This window comes from Schistocerca gregaria, chromosome 1, assembly GCF_023897955.1.
Source record: "Schistocerca gregaria isolate iqSchGreg1 chromosome 1, iqSchGreg1.2, whole genome shotgun sequence".
In the NCBI taxonomy this organism is placed as follows: Eukaryota; Metazoa; Arthropoda; class Insecta; order Orthoptera; family Acrididae; genus Schistocerca; species Schistocerca gregaria.
In genome coordinates this window covers 398,199,525-398,220,342 of record NC_064920.1, presented here as the reverse complement: position 1 = coordinate 398,220,342, position 20,818 = coordinate 398,199,525, and the positions used below count along the sequence as shown (strand labels likewise).

Below are 20,818 nucleotides of genomic sequence, written 5' to 3'. Positions count from 1 at the left end.
TTGTTATTATCGGTACCGAAACTGCGAGCAAACACGTCCACCAAACTTTATCCTCCGTCAACACGACGTCAGCATATCACGGCATGTAAAGGAATTTGTTATAAATATTTATTCGTTATTTAGTCTTCTGTACGTAATTTACGTCTTTAAGTTTCTAACTTGAGGGTGGAGCGTCATTCCTCATTGCGTCTGAATACTCCTGCTAACACGTCGCTTATTGACACCGCTTTCTGAACTACCCTTTTATGCTTGTTCGTTGCAGTGCTAGGGAACTGCCCTGTACGTAATGCACTCCCAAGAAACTTTGTTGTTGTCATGATCGATTTTACAGAATTGGTAAAACGAATGTATGTTACGGCTTCTGTTTACGAGACACAGAGAGCCAAGCCACGCAGTATATAAGGCACTGTAACACTAAATGACCGGAATTCAAATCTCTGCTTGTTCCTACACAGGATTGCATGAGAATTGACACTGCAGCACCATAACAACACTGATTTGAAATTCTGTCCGCCTTCATTTCGTCTGTACATTAAGCTCTCATGCTACATTTTCTTTTCCTATATTCCAACATCCTGACTATTTGGATATTCTATTTTGCATCAACATCTACATCACCACTCTGCAATGCATATCTAAGTGCTTAGCAGAGGGTTCACAGAACCTCTTTCCGACGACGTATTTCTGTATCATTCCACTTTCTAGCAGTGAGTGTGGAAAATGAACAACTAAGCCATCCCACGCAGTCTATAATGTTATGCAGATGGGAGTGAAAATAATATTTTCACATTCGGAGGGAATGTTGGTAAGATACATTTTGTGTAAAGATCTCGCCGCAACGAAAACCCACCTTATTTTTAATTGTTACGGCCACAGAACGCGTATCATATCCATGAAACTTTCTGCCCCATTTGGCGGTAATACAAACGATTTGCTCTTCGTTGTTTTCGATGTTCTCCGTCAATCCTATGTGGTGAGGGTCCGAAACCTCGTGGCATTATACTAGAAGAGACCATACAAGTGTATTACCGGCTGTATCTTTAGTAGATTTGTTTCTCTTCTAAGTGATCTTCCAGTAAAAGGCATACTGATTCGCCTTCCCCACACCATCAGTTGTCTGTTTGTCGGCAGTAGGTAAGGCAGTGAGCAGGTCGAATTCTCGGTCATGAAAGCGTCTTGTCACCTGTCGGAGCGTCGTCGTTCTTTTTCCGCGCCTCGACAGATGGAGGAGCAGTAATGTAGAGCGTCTTGGGGTTGTCGCTACAGGGATTTCGCGCGTGAAGGCGTGGTGTTGCGGCGCGGCGGCTTATCCGGCTCGCTGGCGGGCGTGTGCACACAAGATGGAGCCGGCGTGGATCGATGTCCGAAGGAAGGAAGGAAGGCGGGCAGCGCGAGCCTTGGCCCGGCCGGGCAGCTCGGTGTGCGCCGCGCGGCCGCCATGTCTGCGGCCTGCGGCTGTGGGCTGTAGGCCCGGGCAGCCGCGCCGCGCCGCGCCACGGCACAGTGGACCGGGGCTCCGCTCGCCGCTCAACCCCTCCGCGCAAATCACATTTAGCGGCCGCTCCTCTCCGCTTCCACCCCTCGCGGCGTCCTCCGTGGAGACGCGCTGCATGCTAAACACTCAGTTCGATAACCGGCCATGCCAAGCCGAGCCAGTACAGCCCAGCTAGGCCGCACTTTGTCCCCCGCCCGCACCGCACACACACACCCCGTGCATCCGCCATATCGTACGGTCCTCTCCTACTGCTGCCAGCGTCTGCTCCTGAGAATGAAACTAAAAGACGAGTATTCTCGTAACGCCGCTGTGTTAAATCTAGCTGACAGACTCTCAGCTTCAAACTTCTTAAATTAAGATCAACTTCACTCATTACGGTCGAATTTCGGATACTTTCTACATCAACAATTGTCCTCCGCAGGCCACCTTACATTGTCTTCTGGTACCACTATCTGCTCTTCATTACCCTATTCGACTCCCAAAAAGAGAATAGGAAGTATGATTGTCGGTAAAAGTCCTTATTACCTCTAGTTTATCATATTCTTTTAGTCGTGGTGATTTCGCGAGACCTACATGTGCCGAGCTAATTTGTTTGCTCTACTCTTCCCGGAAAGTAAGCTCAATGAATTTGAGTAGCAAACGTCTGCGTGATGCACAACGCCTCTCTTCTAGCGTCTGTCACTAGAGTTTTTTGATAATCTCCGTAACCCACACGCGTGGACTAAACGATCCTATAACGAAACGCGCCGCTCTTCTTTGTACATTGTCTATCTGTCTTATTAATACAACCTCGTAAGACCCAGTTGAATAAGAGTACCAAAGAATCGGACGAACAAGTTTTTTGTAAGGCTCTCGAGTGGTGCAGGCATTTCCTACATCGCTTGCGGACGGCAATTCTTAGGTGTTTTCAAATGGTTCAAATGGCTCTGAGCACTATGGGACTTAACTTCTCAGGTCATCAGTCCGCTAGAACTTAGAACTACTTAAATCCAATTAACTTAAGTACATCCATGCCCGAGGCACTATCCGAACCTGCGACGGAAGCGGTCGTGCGGTTCCAGACTGAAGAGCCTAGAACCGCTCGGCCACACCGGCCGGCTTAGGTGTATTAATGTAGTTCATGCTTGTAGCGATTTGTTAGCAGTTGTGCAATCCAACAGCAGTATATCTTTTCGTCTATTTATGCGCAATATGTTCACTTATTTACATTCGGGGTCAACTTCCAGTTCTACAGTAAACATCAATCCCGTCCGCCTCGTTAGCTGCGTGATAACTGCGGCGGATTGCTAGGTGATGGGACGCTGGGTCGATTCCCGGCCTGGTCGGAGATTTTCTCCGCTCGACGTCTGTTGTTAAAAATGTTGGGGCTTTTTGGGTGTGCCTATACAGTCACCTCAACGGTGGAAAGACACTAAAGTAAGAAAAAAGGAAATAATCAATCCTTTAGAGGTCTTCCTGCTGGTTGCTACAGTCTTCTGACATTATTACTCGTACCTTCTTACATAGAACCCCATCATCTGCAAACAGCTTCATAGGTATTCCGCCGTTATACCCTATATAACTTACCTATATTGTAAACATTAGTGATCCTATCTCACTACCATGGTAAAAATTAGTCTTACATTTGCAGAATTTTTTTCCGTTTAGAGTGACCTGCTGACGTCTGAGTTCCATATTCAAGGAAATCCTGCATCCAGTTACGAATGTGATCTGATACTCGGCAACGTTGTACTTTCTTCAATAAACGACATTTCGGAACCGCATCAAGTGCCTTCCTGAAGTCAAGGGACACGGCATCAACCTGTCTTCGATGTATGCGTCCCTCTGTATATGTGACGAACACAGCGAGCACAGTTTCAATAATAATAGACTGTATTCTGAAAAGTAAAGCTGTCGATTAAAGTGAAAAATAAATATATATATTTTTGCATCAGTCATCTAATTCCCATCTGTACGCCGCAGTCCAAAGGACGATCTCGAATTCTGTGCAGTCAGGCAAATCATACCATCTCTCACGCTTAAAGCGTGAAGTAGAGAAGAAATGAATACATGAAAAGATCAGTGGACTTGGGGATTATACCCGCTGGCATCCGTAATATCGTAAGTATTCGAGCCACTTTACAAGACATACTGTCAGCTGACCAACCAGGTACAGTACTGAGAAGTGGGGTCACGAGTTCCTTCAGCATTAAATCAGATGTTCAAATGTGGCTGAATTCCTATGGGATCAAACTGCTGAGGTCATCGGTCACCAGACTTACACACTGCTTAAACTAATTCATGCAAAGAACAGCACACCCACTCATGCCCGAGGGTCGATCCTCTGGCGGGAGCGCCCGCGCAGTCCGTGACATGGCGCCTCAAACCGCGCGGCCACTCCGAGCGGCGAGCATTAATTTAGGCCACTCAAAACATAGGGAAAAATTCCTTTTCCGTGGGTGGGACATCCACAAGACTCTTACATGCTTTGCTGAAATGCAGACTTTTTTGCAGAACAGCAGACAAAAACTGATGTCAATTCGAATACCATTTCAAATGGCTCTCAGCACTGTGCGACTTAACATCTGTGGTCATCAGTCGCCTAGAACTTAGAACTAATTAAACCTAACTAACCTAAGGACATCACACACATCCATGCCCGAGGCAGGATTCGAACCTGCGACCGTAGCAGTCGCGCGCTTCCGGACTGAGCGCCTAGAACCGCGAGACCACCGCGGCCGGCTCGAATACCATTAATAAGTTCGTAAACGAACTAAACCTGCAGAGACTGGCGTGACCTCGAAGAAATGAATAAACACTCCGACTTCTGGAGGTAAGGGATGAAGACAACATCACGTTAATTAACTGACATTCGTATCGCTTAAGCGTACTTTTCACTTGCCATGGCAAACTGATATAAACCTAATTTTCTTTTAAATGTATATTATTGAAGATAATAAGATGCATTTCCATACAGAGAAGTGGAAGTAATGAATCTATCGATGGGGCACAGTGGCTATCTTACTGGACTCGTAGCTCGGAGCGAGATAATTGCAGCATCCGTCCCTTCGCATCGATTTATGCGCCACGCACTTTCCCTAAATCATTGAAGTGATTGTCAGCATTGCTGCTCCGTCACAATGAGGACACATTTGCTGTTCCAGTCTTTTCCATTTCGGCCTTCTGATCTTCGGAGTGCTCTAAACTGCATACGTTTTCACACGAAACGGTTTGTAAAGCAAATTATGAATTCCGTAATACATTGGTTTCCGGCCGACTAAAGAATGAATGAATGTTGCGCAGCTCATTTCATCTGGAAAGTCAGAATGTCAAATAAGTATCTGAGATAAAGAAAAACGTGTGTTACCTTCACATGCAATTCATTTCAGTACAGTCTTTGTAAAATACAATGTAGCTAATTTCCACAATTAGTCACTTACTTCTGAGCTACCGCTGTTATCAGAATTTTTTTTGGCCTAATATTTCTTCCTGTAGGGGAAATGAACCCATTTCGGTATAATTTAATTACGAAGAATAGGGTCTGAAAATCTGAACATCGACGAAATGCTAACTGTGATGTGCGGCGAATCACACGCAAGGAACGCAGCAGTCATACATTGGTAACAGCGAGCAGCTGCTACAGAATATAGCACACTTTTTCGATGAGGTGTGGGCGAACGAAGTGTAATAACAATATGGCAGCCTAATGCGAGTTTCTTACTTCGCGATTACACGATGTTACAGACGTTTACAATAACTTGAGAAATTTGTTTTACTCCATAAGCCAATGTGAACACGTAACATACGGCGCTTTCGTAATTAGGAATGGAAGGTTAGTAATAAAATGTAAAACGATTTCAAACAAACGAGTTTTTAAAAGCCTGCAAGAGCGGATTACCTCGTAGCACTACCTGCGGGAGTGAAGATCCCCGTGTGGTCTCGACGCAGCGTTGGATGCTGGGACAAGCCGAGGCGCCGCAGCGACGGGAAGGCGACAGCAGGGGGCAGTCCGCTCCCATAAAAGTAGACCTGGCGTCCCCAGCCGCTGCACTGCCGGCGCGACCTCTGATACCGTGCTGTGTCGCACGTCTCAGGCTGCAAATAGTGGAGGAATGAAAGCATGTCAACAAATTATTCTCCACGATTCTCTCCAGCAGCAGCACGTGCTCAGCTGTTTGTCGTTAACACAATGAAAAACAGCTGAGCGCCGTATAAAGCGATTCGTTCATCTTCCAGTATTGCATTTGTGTTTCAGTGACAGCTGTGTAGAGGCAAGTACCACAAATCGAGAAATGTTATACTACACTGCAAGTTATTACAATATCTCGAAGTGAGACTGAAGTAAATTCTGAGAAGGAAAAGGAAGGAAGGTTTAACATTCAGAGACCTGTCGATGTCGTTAGATATAAAGCTTAAGAATTGAGAAAGAAGGGCAATAGCGTTACTTAAGGAACCAACTCAGCAATCGATCCAACCTAAACACAACAAATAGAGGCTGGGCGAAGATTTGATCGCTGCCTCTCCCGAGCGGCTGACGTCTGAACTCCACGAAGTGCAAGAGATATATCACCGCTAGAGCTCATGTGGAGACTAAAATTTCAACACTGTTGTTTCTCCCTAAGGTGTAGATTCGGAAGAAAGCTCAAAGATGGACGCAGATCAGGATGTTTTCCTTGATTAATCAAAATTTGACTGGGAGCCAAGCTGTAGAATATATAATTTTCACCGAGCAGTATTCGTCGCATTGCTTTTACAGCACCATAACGCAGGAACAATTTTACAAATTTTATACTATGGACACCGAAAGAAAATGGCTCTGAGCACTATGGGACTTAACTTCTGAGGTCATCAGTCCCCTAGAACTTAGAACTACTCAAACCTAACTAACCTAAGGACAGCGCACACATCCGTGCCCGAGGCAGGAATCGAACCTGCGATCGTAGTGGTCGTGCGGTTCCAGGCTGTAGCGCCTAGAACCACTCGGCCACCCCGGCCGGCTATAAACACCGAGAAACGCAACTTAGTGAACTGAGATAAATTTCTACGTTCTTCCGTTTACAACGTACATTCAGTCACAGAGATGCGTCGCTCAGGCCTGCGAGACTGGATTGGTATTTACAGAGATTAATTCGCCTGCCGTCTATCCTGATTCAGGCAATACAATGTCTCTCAATCGATGTAGCCGTCTCGATGACGAACACATATTAAACACATTCCACTCTGTAAATTGATGTATATCACAGAATGTATCCTTTACAATGCCTATGAATTGGCTTCGCGTCATCGATGTGAAAAACAAGTGACTACGTAAGAACAAGCGCCGTAGCTATAGTGATGCATACGCACGATAGATGAAAACTGAATAATGTGGTAGTAAAGCAGATGTTCTAAGGAAAGTCTGACGGGTTATCTTCATTACAACTGTCCCCACTCTGTGGTTGAACGTATCTACAATTGTCTCATCACCAAATTTCTCCCCTCTTATTTTCGCGCTCCTCATACGGAATGTATGCTGACAGCAGAATAATCATTCTGCAGTCACATTAAAGTGCCGATTTTCCAAAATTTCTCAACAGTGTTTAGCGAAAAGCATGCCGCCTTCCCTCAAGGGAATTTGAGGACGAAATTTCTCAGTACATAATTTACGTCTGGAGTACACGAGCTTATGGAATGGGATCATCAATTGTGGGAAAATCAGAATCAAAGAGAATCGGACCGTTTGAGAAATGGTGCTGTAGAGGAATGCTAAATGTTTGGTGGACTGATAACATAAGTAGTGAATTTTCATTATATCAGAGTTTTGAAATTGATCGTAATAAATGAACATCATCAGACACAGCTGTCGGAATTAATTTCGAAATAAGAAGAATAAATAATTATCCCCGCAACAATAGTATATCAGCTGACACCCCCATTTCTTCAGCGAAATGGAGGATGAAGAGCAGACCGGGGTGGCCGAGCGGTTCTAGGCGCTACAGTCTGGAGCCGCGCGACCGCCATGGTCGCAGGTTCGAATCCTGCCTCGGGCATGAATGTATGTAATAGGTCAGTTAGGTTTAAGTAGTTCTAAGTTCTAGGGGATTGATGACCTCAGAAGTTAAGTTCCATAGTGCTCAGAGCCATTTGAAACATTTCTTGAGGATGAAGAAATGGAGACGTTCGCCGCAGAATCAGGTAGGAGAGAAATGTGTTTAAAACAACGACAAGAAGAACGGACAAGATGGTGTTATGACCTCAGGGGCTAACTTTCGTGGCACGACAGAGAGCTGTTGACGATAAACAGTGTAGTAGGGGACAGAGATTGGAATGTATTCAATACGTAATTTGAGGACGTCTGGTAGTGATTTTGTGGTGAAGAGGTTGCCTGAAGAGAGGAAGTCGTGGCAGGCCGTATCGAAACAGAGGACTGATGACGAAAAATAAATATAATTTAAGAAAGGTTTGGAAGTTTAAGTTAACGTGGAAAAAAAGGTACTGCATATGAATGGTACATTAACCATGGGGTACCTAGCCGAAATGACCTTTGTGGTCCGGGCGATGGCTCCGTAACGGCCGTACCACTTGAACGATTTGCTGGCGGCGGCTTTTTAAACGTCTGCGAGCAGTGGCAGGTCGCCCTTTAAAAACTCGAGGCACGTCGCGGCGCGCTAATAAATCGGAAGCGGGGCCAGCCAGACGGAGCGAAACAATTTCGGACGGGACGGCTCCGGCTGATAATCCGGCAGTGCGCGGGCGTGGCGTAGCCCCGGAATCGATTCTGCAGACACCTCCGTATCGACAGGTGTTAGTCGGCCCGCAGGAGGATATGAAAACAACCGTGCGCCGCGCCGTCGAGAAACGAACGAGAGGGAGCGAGGGAGAGAGAAAGAGAGACAGTGAGCGGGCGAAAATAAAAAGAGAAGTCAAAGGGAAAATCGCGCGCGTGTGTGTGTGAGTGTGCGTGCGTGGATGTGTTACGTCGCGCGAGCTCACCAATTAAACCGATAGCTGGCTGGGCGGCAGATGAGGGGAGAGCTATTGGAGTTTCGCTTTAATTGCTATTACAAACACAAAAGTGAATCATATTGCCCACGTCTGAGCCGGTCGCTTCTTCCTCCAGGCTACGAACTGGAGCGTTTTCTGACTGACAGTTTCTCACGGCACATTCTGCCCATCCGGTGGATGCGGCGCTAATGTTGAAAGCCACTTCTTGCTGTAGTTACAAAGTCATACGTCACCTGGCAACACGTAAAAGACTGGATAATATGCCGGACACATTTATCTTACGCTTTACTCTTTAAGTACTCTTTCCTTCTGGAAACAAGAGTTTAAGAAATGTTAATCGCAACATAAAAGATTAAATTACAGCTTAACACATATACTGTCCGGTGATCAGAGTATTTAGCTTGAAACGGTGGCCATTACATACGTTTACCGCAATAATTAGAAACTGGCAGTTACAGCACAGAAAGAACCTCGCGAGACTTTATTGTAATCAGGTGAAACAAAGCATCAGTTTTTGAGTCGAATTGATCCACCAAACGAGTTCAAACTTCACGACTGCTCTATAATAACGACAATGAAATTGGTAGCAGAAAACAGCAGCGTGGAGCAACAATCGCGACACACGAATTACGAAGAAAAGGAGAGTGAGAGTGAAGCGAAATGTGGATCATTAGAGACAGAGTACCAGCTGAGGTGCCGGCCCGTGTGGCCGAGCGGTTCTTGGCACTTCAGTCTGGAACCGCGCGACCGCTACGGTCGCAGGTTCGAAACTTCCTCGGGCATGGATGTGTCTGATGTCCTTAGGTTAGTTAGGTTTAAGTAGTTCTAAGTTCTAGGCGAGTGATGACCTCAGATGTTAAGTCCCATAGTGCTCGGAGCCATTTGAACCATTTTGAACCAGCTGAGCTGGGCTAAAGTTCCTTAGCTTGCTGAAGAAAAAATCTCGACAGTGTAAGCAACAGAAACTGTAGGGTACGTCAATCAGAAAGGCTGACGGAGATCTGAGACCCGCTCCTCTCACATACGAGTCCACCTAGCTCTGGTATGAATAAACAAGGAACATGGAATTGCCGGAAATAGAGAACAAAAGAGAGAGACGTCTTCGAAAGAAACTGCTGAAACTATTTTTCTCTACAAGGAATGACTATATTCGTGTAATCTGCGCTTCAGAATGGCGTGTCTCTGGTATTCAGAAGTATACGGACTCCCAGTACATTGCGGTCGTAGTTTACTGGTAAGATGTACAAGCAATTGTAAACCTCAGCCACGCATCAACAAGAAAGAATTCATCACGAAACAAAAGTTAAGAAGGCCGGTTTCTGCTGCGTGTTTCGAAGAAGGAGTTTTCCATTCCCTTATTAAAGTTTGTGATAAACTTGACATAGTAACCCATCTCGATAATAAGGATGACCAAGGAGCATGTTACATCTTTGTACATTACTTCGGTAATAAAAAACGAAGTTCCTTTATGTGTAATAGTCGAAGAGTTCATGTTCGAAAGATGGTGAGATCTTACACCGCGAGCCGGCCGAAGTGGCCGTGCGGTTCTAGGCGCTGCAGTCTAGAACCGATCGACCGCTACGGTCGCAGGTTCGAATCCTGCCTCTGGCATGGATGTGTGTGATGTCCTTAGGTTAGTTAGGTTTAAGTAGTTCTAAGTTCTAGGCGAGTGATGACCTCAGAAGTTAAGTCGCACAGTGCTCAGAGGCATTTTGAATCTTCCACCGCCAATGAAGCAGTGATAACGGCAGTGGAAGCGCAATCCGGAAGTTCGACTCCATATCTTGGTCTAACCATCGTTATATCACATTTCGTGAAATATCACTTCTGGGCTTGATCTTACCCGACTTCGCAGTATTTGTTATTCTGTCGACGCTTGTCGAATCAAAAAGCTTTTCTCTTACCAGATTGAATCTTCACTCTGCAGCGGAGAGTGCAATCTTTGCAAACGTCGTGGCAGATTAAGGCTGTGTAAGAACATGTTTTAGGCATAAATTTTTAATTTTTTTCACGTTTCTAACTACTAGCATACGTTAGGAGTATGTCTACGTCAATTAATGAACGAGATGCGCCCAACAGCTGCCAAAGTTGTAGTTAACGGCGAAGACTATGGTATTCAGTCAGTGTTTAATAGTAAAAATTAAATTTGAACCGTATGTATTTGACGCTGTCGAGCATTCCTCAGCCGGTAACAAAATATTAGTCAATCGTTACTTCCGTTAGTAATGACATCTGCCCAGAGTTCGTCGTTCCGAACGTTGCGTAAATGCTAGACTAGGGTAGGAAAAGTATGGGGATTCATTCACTACAATTTTCCAAGTTGTGCTCCTTTTTTCCCTGAGTTATGGCTCCTTTCAGCTCTCAGAATGTTTACGGGTACAGCTTGATCTTTTCATTTATTATCTTTAAGAATTGTATATATGAGTATAATTATTACTGCTAGTAAGAATGTATGGTAGAGATATACTGTACTGAACTATACCTTGAGGTCAGCTGAGTAGCTTTCCATTGCCCTCCGGTTAGTGAAGTTTCAAAGGTTTTTTGTTACGATACTTTTTCTTTGGAAGGAATTATCTACCTGCAAATTGCTGCTATTCAGAATATACATCAATGAGACCAGCAAGTTTAACGGTCATCCGCAAGACTTAAACACGCATTATTTTCATCCAAGATATCTCGTGGTCGATATATGTTACGTACATTATTTGTTGAATCAAAGAGGTGCATGATGACCTATAATTTAATAAAGCTATATTACGGTTACTGTATGCTGTTTTGCACAGAACGCGGCATATAAAACTTCCGAAGAATTCCTTGTCATCTGAAATGCACCCTCTAACCTATAATGGTCTCTGGTGAGCAGGCTTGCGCATCTCCTGAGTGAATTGATGGGAATAAAGAAATATATTAAGAGTACCGAAATGGATATTCGTTGCTCTGTGTCATTACCAACGCGTCTCAGTGTAGCATGAATCAGTGCTGTGTTTCGTTAATCGTTACCGACTCAGCTCGCTTCAACAGTAACGCAATGTGATGCGTAGTAGTTACTTGACGCAACTACCGAAAACTACCGATTCGGTTCTAGTCTGGCACGGACAACATGTTACGTGTGGCTTCTCGGTACCCAGTCGACTTGCTGAGTCAAACTGGCTGAATATGAACTAGTCAGGCACAAATCTGCGTGCTCTAAGGCGACATATCGTTAACGAAAGATGTTTCGTTAACGAAAGGTTTTGAGAATACTTCATCGGAAGATGGAGTCTTGTGGAACAGGCCTGTTCATTACACACGAGGAGCTCCAGGCCAAATGCTGGGTACAGCAGCATCTGCCATTTCATGTCCGCGACCGTCAGAGACGGTGGGTGAGTCACGAAGTGAGTCAGCGACTTCTGGAGGGCGCCTCCCTCATGTCGGGCAAAGACCAAGGCGGCCGTGGCCGGCGCAATTAATACGTCCAGAGGCGCCCTCGCAGGGACAGGGCGGCGGACGCGCGCTCTGTCCGACAGCGGCTCCAGAGCTACTTCATCACGATGCGACGACACATTCCGCTCCGCTGCCAACACGCGAGGGACGCCTCTCTGCCAACTAGCCGGCTTCTTCAAGACCGTGACTGTACTACAGGGTGTATCATAATTAATAGCGAAAACTCACACGAGCGAAAGTACACGATGAAAGCCCCATAAACGTTCCAGTGAAGTCGAGTCCGCAAACGAACCTTTTGCGAGATAACTGCTAACCCTTCATTGACCTCATAATAAAATACTGTAGCACTAATGTGTCTTAAATGTAACTTTTACGACTAACCTCTCATCTAACTGCGCTCGAATTTCACCCATGACCTACATTAACCAGAAATACAATAACATTTCACCATGTTACATGTTAGAATGTAACGTACACTCGTACCTGTTTAAGGTGTTACACGTATTACCCACGCGAATGGCTCCAGTACTGCACTCGTCTCTATCTAACACGCCCGATTCGTATCATAAATCTTAACAAGACTACACAATTTGCTCATCCAGTTCTTCAGCTGGATCAGCAGGGGGTATGTACATTCCCCTTTGAAATGGCCCCCAACAGAAAAATACACAGGACTGAAATCAGTTGCTGTCGGGGGTCAAAAGTACCGGTATGGGTTTCGCTCGACCTAGCAATGGAGGGCCGTGTTGGCGGGCTGTACGTCGTCTTATCACAGCAAGAAACTGCGTCGGTGCTCGGTCACATATATACTACGTTGTATGTACATGGAAATGTTTACACTTCAAATATATTTGTGCAGGGCAGTACATCCTACAGTGGTTGGTGGTCTGTCGGGAACCACCCATTCGAGGTTATCTAGCAAATAGTTCATTTGCAGTCTTACGTTTGCTTCTTCTATCTAATAGTTTCACCCGTGTTAGTTTCCGCTGTTAATATACCGTGTATATTCACTACTATACGCTATCTGTAATGAACTAGGAATCGTATGATTACTAAAACTAGTGATTAATGACGTACCCATTATTTCGTTTGTAATAACCTCGTAGAGAGTAATATCGAAGTGGTTAACACACTGGAATATATACAGAAGGAATGGGGTTGAAATAGTAGTCTCGACATCCTACTTTAGGTTGTCCGTTGCTTCCCTAAATCCATTGGCGTAATTAAAATGGTTCAAATGGCTCAGAGTACTATGGGACTTAACTTCTGAGGTCATCAGTCCCCTAGAACTTAAAATTACTTAAACCTAACTAACCTAAGGACATCACACACACCCATGCCTTATGCAGGATTCGAACCTGCGGCCGTAGCGGTCGCGCGGTTCCAGACTGTAGCGCCTAGAACCTCTCGGCCACCACGGCCGGCCTTGGCACAATCACCAGATTCGATATTTAAGCAAGGCCCGTCCTTGGCAGCTCCGTCCATCTGCTGCTTCTGCTAACGTTTCTTGTCAATTTACCGATAATCTAGCAGTCGCTTATTTGCTGTAACTTGGAACGAAGAAATTACTTGTAGTCTCAGGACTGACAAACCATTGTTTTCGCTGAAGCTGCAAATTTCAATATACCGTTGTTCTCCGCGATGTGTGGTACGGATTTTTGTGTCTTCGAACACCCCATTTAAATTCGTTTTAGAGTCAATGATTCATTCTACGTATACGCGAAGCACATGACGTCGCTCACAAACTATCTGCAGGGTATATTTTAACAGAAACAGAAAATCTTGATTAGAATCTCAGAAAGAGACGTACTTTTCTGAAGACTCAGAGTCATTTATCAAGGCTCATAAATTAAGAACAATTAACTTTTGTCGAATTTTCTCTCTTTTTCTCTCTATAAATTCAACAGGTACAAAATTCATAAGGAAATCCGTGTGATCATGAAACCAAGGTTATTAGTGCTTGACTTAATAGCCACAAACGAGCCCGTTAGTTAATGTATACATAACATAAATCTCCAAACTGTCATAATTCCTCTTAGTAGTAGGTACTCACTAGTCTCACATACATCATACGAAAATATTTATCAAAATATGAGCCAGGTTATTCTATATAGTGGCCATGAAGTGAATGATCTAAGCTATAATTTCACTTACGTCACTCACGTTAGGTTTGACGCCCTACATGTAAGCGTAGCTTCTCATTAAGAGTACTGCTGATAGTTTGCTTAATAGTTCTAATATACAGGTAATGTTATGAACAGTATATCACATGCGAGAGCTTCACAGTGTAGTACTTCTTTAGAAGAAGTAACCACTACTAGACCGTCAGAGAACGACGGGCTTAGATGGTGCCAGAAAGACGTCAGAAAATGACGTTTGACTTTGACATAATGGGAACGTAAACGAAACACCATGGACTAGGGTAGGCTGCTGATGGCCAAGCATCCGGTCGGGACGCGTTCAACTGCCAAAGCTAAATGACCATATGTGACATAGATTATTAAAACTGCTTGCGACAGAATGTGTACTACTCTGAAGAATTTCACGTAGTGGTAAAAAAAAAAAAAAAAACCAGTAACACAAAATGAGCAGATGTTTGAGGAATATGGGAAAGCCTTAATGCTGTAGTCCGGCAGATTGAAAATTGGGAAGGTAGGCAACACCAACTAAATATTGAAATCGAAATCAAAGAATTACTGCCACAAAGAAACAATATGATTTGAGAATATTTGACAGAAAAATTATTATCAGTGTAGCACTGGGTCTGTACACTACGGGATGTAGAATGTAGTGCATGCAGTGACCCCTTGCTACAGCAAGGTGACAAGGAAGATGCAGAATCCAGACTGGCACAGATTGTGAAATTAAAACAAAATACGTGGGAAGTTTAATTCAAATGTAGGAGAAAAAAAGTCAGAATAGAGGAAACTATGGTAGAGAGATTTATGCAGCATGATGGGGTTGATGGAGTGTAGAACAGAAAATAAGGATGCTACAGTAAGGTGTAAGAAAAATCAAAAAAAATTAAGAGAGGGTATTAAGAAATTGTAGCACAGTGCCCATGACGTGGTGATCAAGTGAAGTGTGAATAGGAGGAAAAGGTAGAACCATCGGAAGTATTAGTGTAAAGATTTTGGATTTAGAGATAGTGTAATGATGGCTATTACCTTCAGGATACAGGCCGTGTAATATGCATAGTGGAGAGCCTGAATGTGGTGTGGCCCGGGCCGAGAAATGGGCGTGGAGCGCGCCTGCTGCTGCGGCAGAGGCGGCGAGGAGAGAAGGCAGGGTTGGTGGAGGCGGAAGGAGGCGGCGGTGGAGGAGGAGGAGGAGGAGGAGGAGGAGGAGGCAGTGGAGGCGGTGGCCAGAGGTGTTGGCGGGTCAATAATTCGCTAACGAGCGGCCAGCCGGCCGGGCATTGTGAGAGCGGCGAGCAGAGGCCGGCTACGGTACCCGCGGGACGGCTTCGGCCACGGGCGTCGAGGCCGGCGATAAGACAGGCCAGCGGCACTCACCTTTTGTTGCAAGACGTCGCCGGGTCGGCGGTCCCCGGGCGCCCCGCGCTGCTAGCGGGGGCGGAGGAGGCGGCAGGAGGGAGGGGCGGAGGGCGCCCCCCCTCCACGAGGCCGCGCCGCCCCCGCATTTCTCCGCCGCTGGCAGCGCTGTCGGCCCGCGATTAGACCTGGGGGTAATTTGGCGCATGTTGCAAATAGCTCGAATGAAACCATTACGGCGGGGGAGCGAGCGCGCACAATAAACGGTAAATAGCGCGCCGCGCACGGCCGAGTCGCCGCCACGCTGACGAAATGCGCCCTGATGAGAGTCCAGGCCGCCGCCGCCTCCTCCACACGGTGGTCCACCCCTAGCGCACTCAGAAACACCACCTCTTGCTGCCACGTGCAAAAGAAAAGATGCAACAAAAACAAAATACTGAGAACCTGCCAGAGCGATATTTTGACGTCGCGCGGGCCTTCCTTCGGTGTCGCACAGAGCACTCGTAGGAACTGGGAAACAGTCGGCCACGGCAGAGTAGCGCAGCGCAGCGCGGCTGTGGCCGCTAGGGTGGCGGCAGTGAGGGCAGCGGAAAGGACCGGTTTCCGACGTGCAGCCGCGCGCCGTGCACAGCTGAGCTGCATCTCCCGCCTGCAGCTATCTCTCTCTCCCCCGGTTCTCCACTGGACCACGCGACCCGCCTGACCCCGCGGGCCGCACAGGTCGCGAGAAAATCTCCAGAGATGCGCAGCCCGGCTTTCAAATCCTGCCGGGGTCGTTAAACGGCGCTATGCGCAGCGGTGTGCAGCTAGACGCTGGCCGCCGTGCGATGTTTCGGTTGATACCCCTTACTTTCGGTCCCTCGAAAAGAGGAACGCTATTTTGCGGCTCGTCTTCAGTTTTGGGGCTAGATCGATCTATGGATTAATCGTAGCAACAGAGCCAAACGAGAAGGCTGAATACTAAGACGCTGTACTCGCTCTGCAGATCGCACTAACGTCCTGCCATCCAATTTCACGTTTTATATCTTCTTCTTCTTCTTTCTTACAGTTTGTCCCACATACTGCGGATTTGGCTGCATCTCCATTTTTATGATCTTGCGCCTGGTCAGAGTGCAGACCTGATACACTACTGGCCATTAAAATTGCTACACCAAGAAGATGACGTGTTACAGACGCGAAATTTAACCGACAGGAAGAAGATGCAGTGATATGCAAATAATTAGCTTTTCAGAGCATTCACACAAGGTTGACGCCGGTGGCGACTCCTACAACGTGCTGACATGAGGAAAGTCTTCAATCGATTTCTCATACACAAACAGCAGTTGACTGGCGTTGCCTGCTGAAACGTTGTTGTGATGCATCGTGTAAGGAGGAGAAATGCGTACCATCACCTTTCCGACTTTGGTAAAGGTCGGATTGTAACCGATCGCGATTGCGGTTTATCGTATCGCGACATTGCTACTCGCGCTGGTCGAGATCCAATGACTGTCGGCAGAATATGGAGTCGGTGGGTTCAGGAGGGTAATACGGAACTCCGTGCTGGATCCCAACGGCATCAAATGGTTCAAATGGCTCTGAGCACTATGGGACTTAACATCTGTGATCGTCAGTCCCCTAGAACTTAGAACTACTTAAACCTAACTAACCTAAGGACATCACACACATCCATGCCCGAGGCAGGATTCGAACCTGCAACCGTAGCAGTCCCGCGGTTTCGGACTGAGCGCCTAGAACCGCTAGGCCACCGCAGCCGGCCCCAACGGCATCGTATCACTAGCAGTCGAGATGACAGGCATCTTATCCACATGACTGTAACGTATCGTGCAGCCACGTCTCGATCCCTGAGTCAAGTGATGGGGACGTCAGCAAGACATCAACTATCGGCACGAACAGTTCGACGACGTTTGTAGCAGCATCGACTACCAGCTCAGAGAACATGGCTGCGGTTACCCTTGACGCTGCATCACAGACAGGACGAACCTGGGTGCATGAATGGCAAAACGTCATTGTTTCGGATGAATCCAGGTTCAGTTAACAGCATCATGATGGCCGCATCCGTGTTTGGCGACGTCGCGGTGAACGCACATTTGAAGGGTGTATTCGTCGTCGCCATACTGGCGTATCACCCGGCGTGATGCTATGGGATGCCATTGGCTACACGTCTCGGTTACCTCTTGTTCACATTGACGGCACTTTGAACAGTGGACGTTACATTTCAGATGTGTTACTACCCGTGGCTCTACCCTTCATTCGATCCCTTCGAAACCCTACATTTCAGCAGGATAATGCACGACTGCATGTTGCACGTCCTGTACAGGCCTTTCTGGATACAGAATATGTTCGACTGCTGCCCTGGCCAGCACATTCTCCAGATCTATCACCAACTGAAAACGTGTGGTTAATGGAGACCGAGCAACTGGATCGTCACAATACGCCAGTCACTAGTCTTGATGACCTGTGGTATCGTGTTGAAGCTACATGGGCAGCTGTACATGTACACGCTATCCAATCTCTCTTTGACTCAATGCCCAGGCGTATCAAGGCCGTTATTACGGCCAGAGGGGGTTGTTCTGGGTACTGATTTCTCAGTATCTATGCACCCAAATTGCGTGAAAATATAATCTCATGTCAGTTCTAGTATATTATATTTGTCCAATGAATACCCGTTTATCATCTGCATTTCTTCTTGTAGCAATTTTAATGGCCAGTAGTGTGTTTTAAGCCACAGTTTTACAGACTGTTTAAGATTTACTCTCAATGTAAATCCAGCCACTTCCACTGTTGTTACATCTGCTCTAAGAACATGCTCGTACCATGATTGGTGGCATTCTCGTCTACTCTTCGTGCTACTTCATATAAGTTACGAACTTCACCATTTGTAACGTGATCGTTTAGTATTAATCCAGATGTCTACCTCAGCATCTTTCTTTCCATGGCAGTAAGTCGTTGTTCAAAAACCCAGCTTTCAGCACCAAACAGTGCAACTGAACAGATTAAAGATCGGTATACTTCCGACTTGAATCTGCCTGGAACCTTCTGTTTACAGAGTACACCAGCCACAGAACGCAATTTCAGCCACGTTAGAGATTTCTTCATTGAGTTTTACATCAGCAACAATCGTTGAGCCCATGTTCTTAAAAGACATTTTATTGGAAGGCCAACAACATTGATTTAGACTTTATCCGACTCAAAAATGGTTCAAATGGATCTAAGCAGTATGGGAGTTAACATCTGAGGTCATCAGTCCCCTAGACTTAGAAATACTTAAACCTAACTAACCTAAGGACATCACACACATCCATGACCGAGGCAGGATTCGAACCTGCGACTAGAGCAGCAGCGCGGTTCCGGACTGAAGCGTCTAAAACCGCTCAGCCACAGCGGCCGGCTGTATCCGACTCATTTAGATCTGTGGAGAGATCATGTGTTTTCTTCCTGCTGAGCCATAGACCTACGAGGGTCGTTGAATAAGTATTGCAACACCTTTCCTGAAATCAGGTTGGTATCATTTACTATTCCAGTTCACCATATTATAGCCCAAAATTTTCACGTAACATACGTAACGCAACACACTTTCTTTCTGAAATTAGGCTGATTTTATTCAGGATTCCCATGCATCATACCATCACCCACTCTTTTGGCTACAAAACCCTATTTTTCAACATAACCTCCGTTCAGTGCCATGGCCTTACACTGACTTACTGGCAGGGCCTGTACGCTCGCGATGTACCACATACTGGACGACGTCGGAGCCAACGTCTTTCTGCATCAATGAGCTCCTAATCACCCACATACTGCTTCCTCCGGAGAGCATCCTTCATTGAGCCAAACAGATAGAAATCGAAAAGGTGCGAGATCCGGGCTGTGGGATGGACGAGGACGACCAGCTCAATGAAACTTCGTGAGCTCGTCTCGAGTGTACAGATTCGTGTTAGGCCTTGCGTTGTCCTGGTACAGGAGAAGTTCGTTTGCATTTTTGTGGTGATAATGGGTTTGTACGACAGCTAAGCGACGAGGACAGACACCTCGCCCAACGACTCGTCGTGCTTTTGTTCACTGCCACGTCTCCGTGGACATTCTGCAAGAACCTACGAATAAATGTAATGCTCTGGTTCTCATGAAACAGTAGGCGTTGAAGCGAGGATATTCCACGATATCACACAACATATTCCGCACTTTTTGAACCATACTGGTCCGAGAAAAACGATGCATTGCATTAGTTACTGATCGCCTTTCGTAAAACCAGACTTTGCCAGCGTTGTTCCGTCTGCTTGAAGAACATGCCCTTATCATCCCAGGCGACCTTACCTCATTTACTATTGGTGCTACTCCATACACTCACACCCTTCATCATTTGTAACATGGTTGCGCATTATTAATCTAGATGCCCATCTAAGCATCTTTATTTCCATTACAGTAAGTCGTTGTTGCACTTCTTTTTCTAAAACCCATTATTCAGAGCCCAAAAGTGCAACTGAAGGGATAACAGAGTGGTATATTTCCGACTTGAGTTTTGTCTGTAATCTTACGATCACAGAGTATACCAGCCACCTAGCCACAGAACGCCATTTCAGAGACGTGCTGCTCAAGCTGTTAGAGATTTCTGCACTAACTGAAGACTATGTACTTAAAGTCTTTTTGTTGGGGCGTCAACCAAAGTGATTATACTCATTCAGATTTGTGGAGAGATACTTCGTCTTATTTCTGTCGACTCACAGAATTACTTCTGCAAAGCGGTCGTTCCAGGTCAGTCTTGTCGGCAGGTGCCCACAGCACAACATTAGCATACAGTAAGATCCAGGGTACAATTTTATGCAGATCCCTTGTGAATGTTATCTGTGACTGTGACGAAGAAAAGAGCCATGAGAGCAAATCTGTGATGTACCCCAACAGAACGGGAAAATCGCCCGATAGTCCAGAAAAAGTTTTTATATGATTTCCCTAGCTTTGCCTGGACTGTCGCTGTGAATGGACACTGTCAATTTCCGTCCTCGTTCTTCTCCAATATTAGCGTGTGATACGTCAGTAATAGCCTCACCACCACGCAATGTTAAACGCTAATATTCCTTTTTTCCACTTTTGCCTTGGTTTATGTCCCAAATGCAACAGACAAATACGAAATGCTGGGATGGGTCCCTTAAGAAGGGCGCGAAGGGTTTCCTACGACATTTTTGCCCAGTCGAACAATCTGGTGAGTTTTAATGACCTCTTTGATTACCGCAACCATGATCTTCCTCCCTTCCGAAGGGACAATCCGAAATTCGTTTAACGTGATTTCAAAAGGCCACGGGAAAACTTACCAGAAAGCCCGGTTTGAGCTTCCATCCCAAACCTCCCATACGAGACCTCACTTCCTGTATTTAAAAAGGATATTTCGTAGACGATATCCTTGAACGGCAGAATTATTAGTTGTACTTTTGTGGATTGCAGAAAAGCTACAACC

The 20,818-nt window shown here is 45.9% G+C and overlaps 1 protein-coding gene across 1 annotated transcript in view; it reads right to left on the bottom strand.

Annotated features, from left to right (window-relative positions):
- Positions 1-20,818, bottom strand: part of LOC126349094 (uncharacterized) — a 932,931-nt gene that overhangs the window by 273,024 nt on the left and 639,089 nt on the right. Inside the window, exons 5-6 of the mRNA XM_050002408.1 lie at positions 15,397-15,563; positions 5,386-5,569 (exon numbers count right to left, since the gene is read on the bottom strand). Coding sequence (XP_049858365.1) covers positions 5,386-5,569; positions 15,397-15,524 — 312 coding nt within the window. The 5' untranslated portion in view covers positions 15,525-15,563. The remainder of the gene's footprint in view (positions 1-5,385; positions 5,570-15,396; positions 15,564-20,818) is intronic.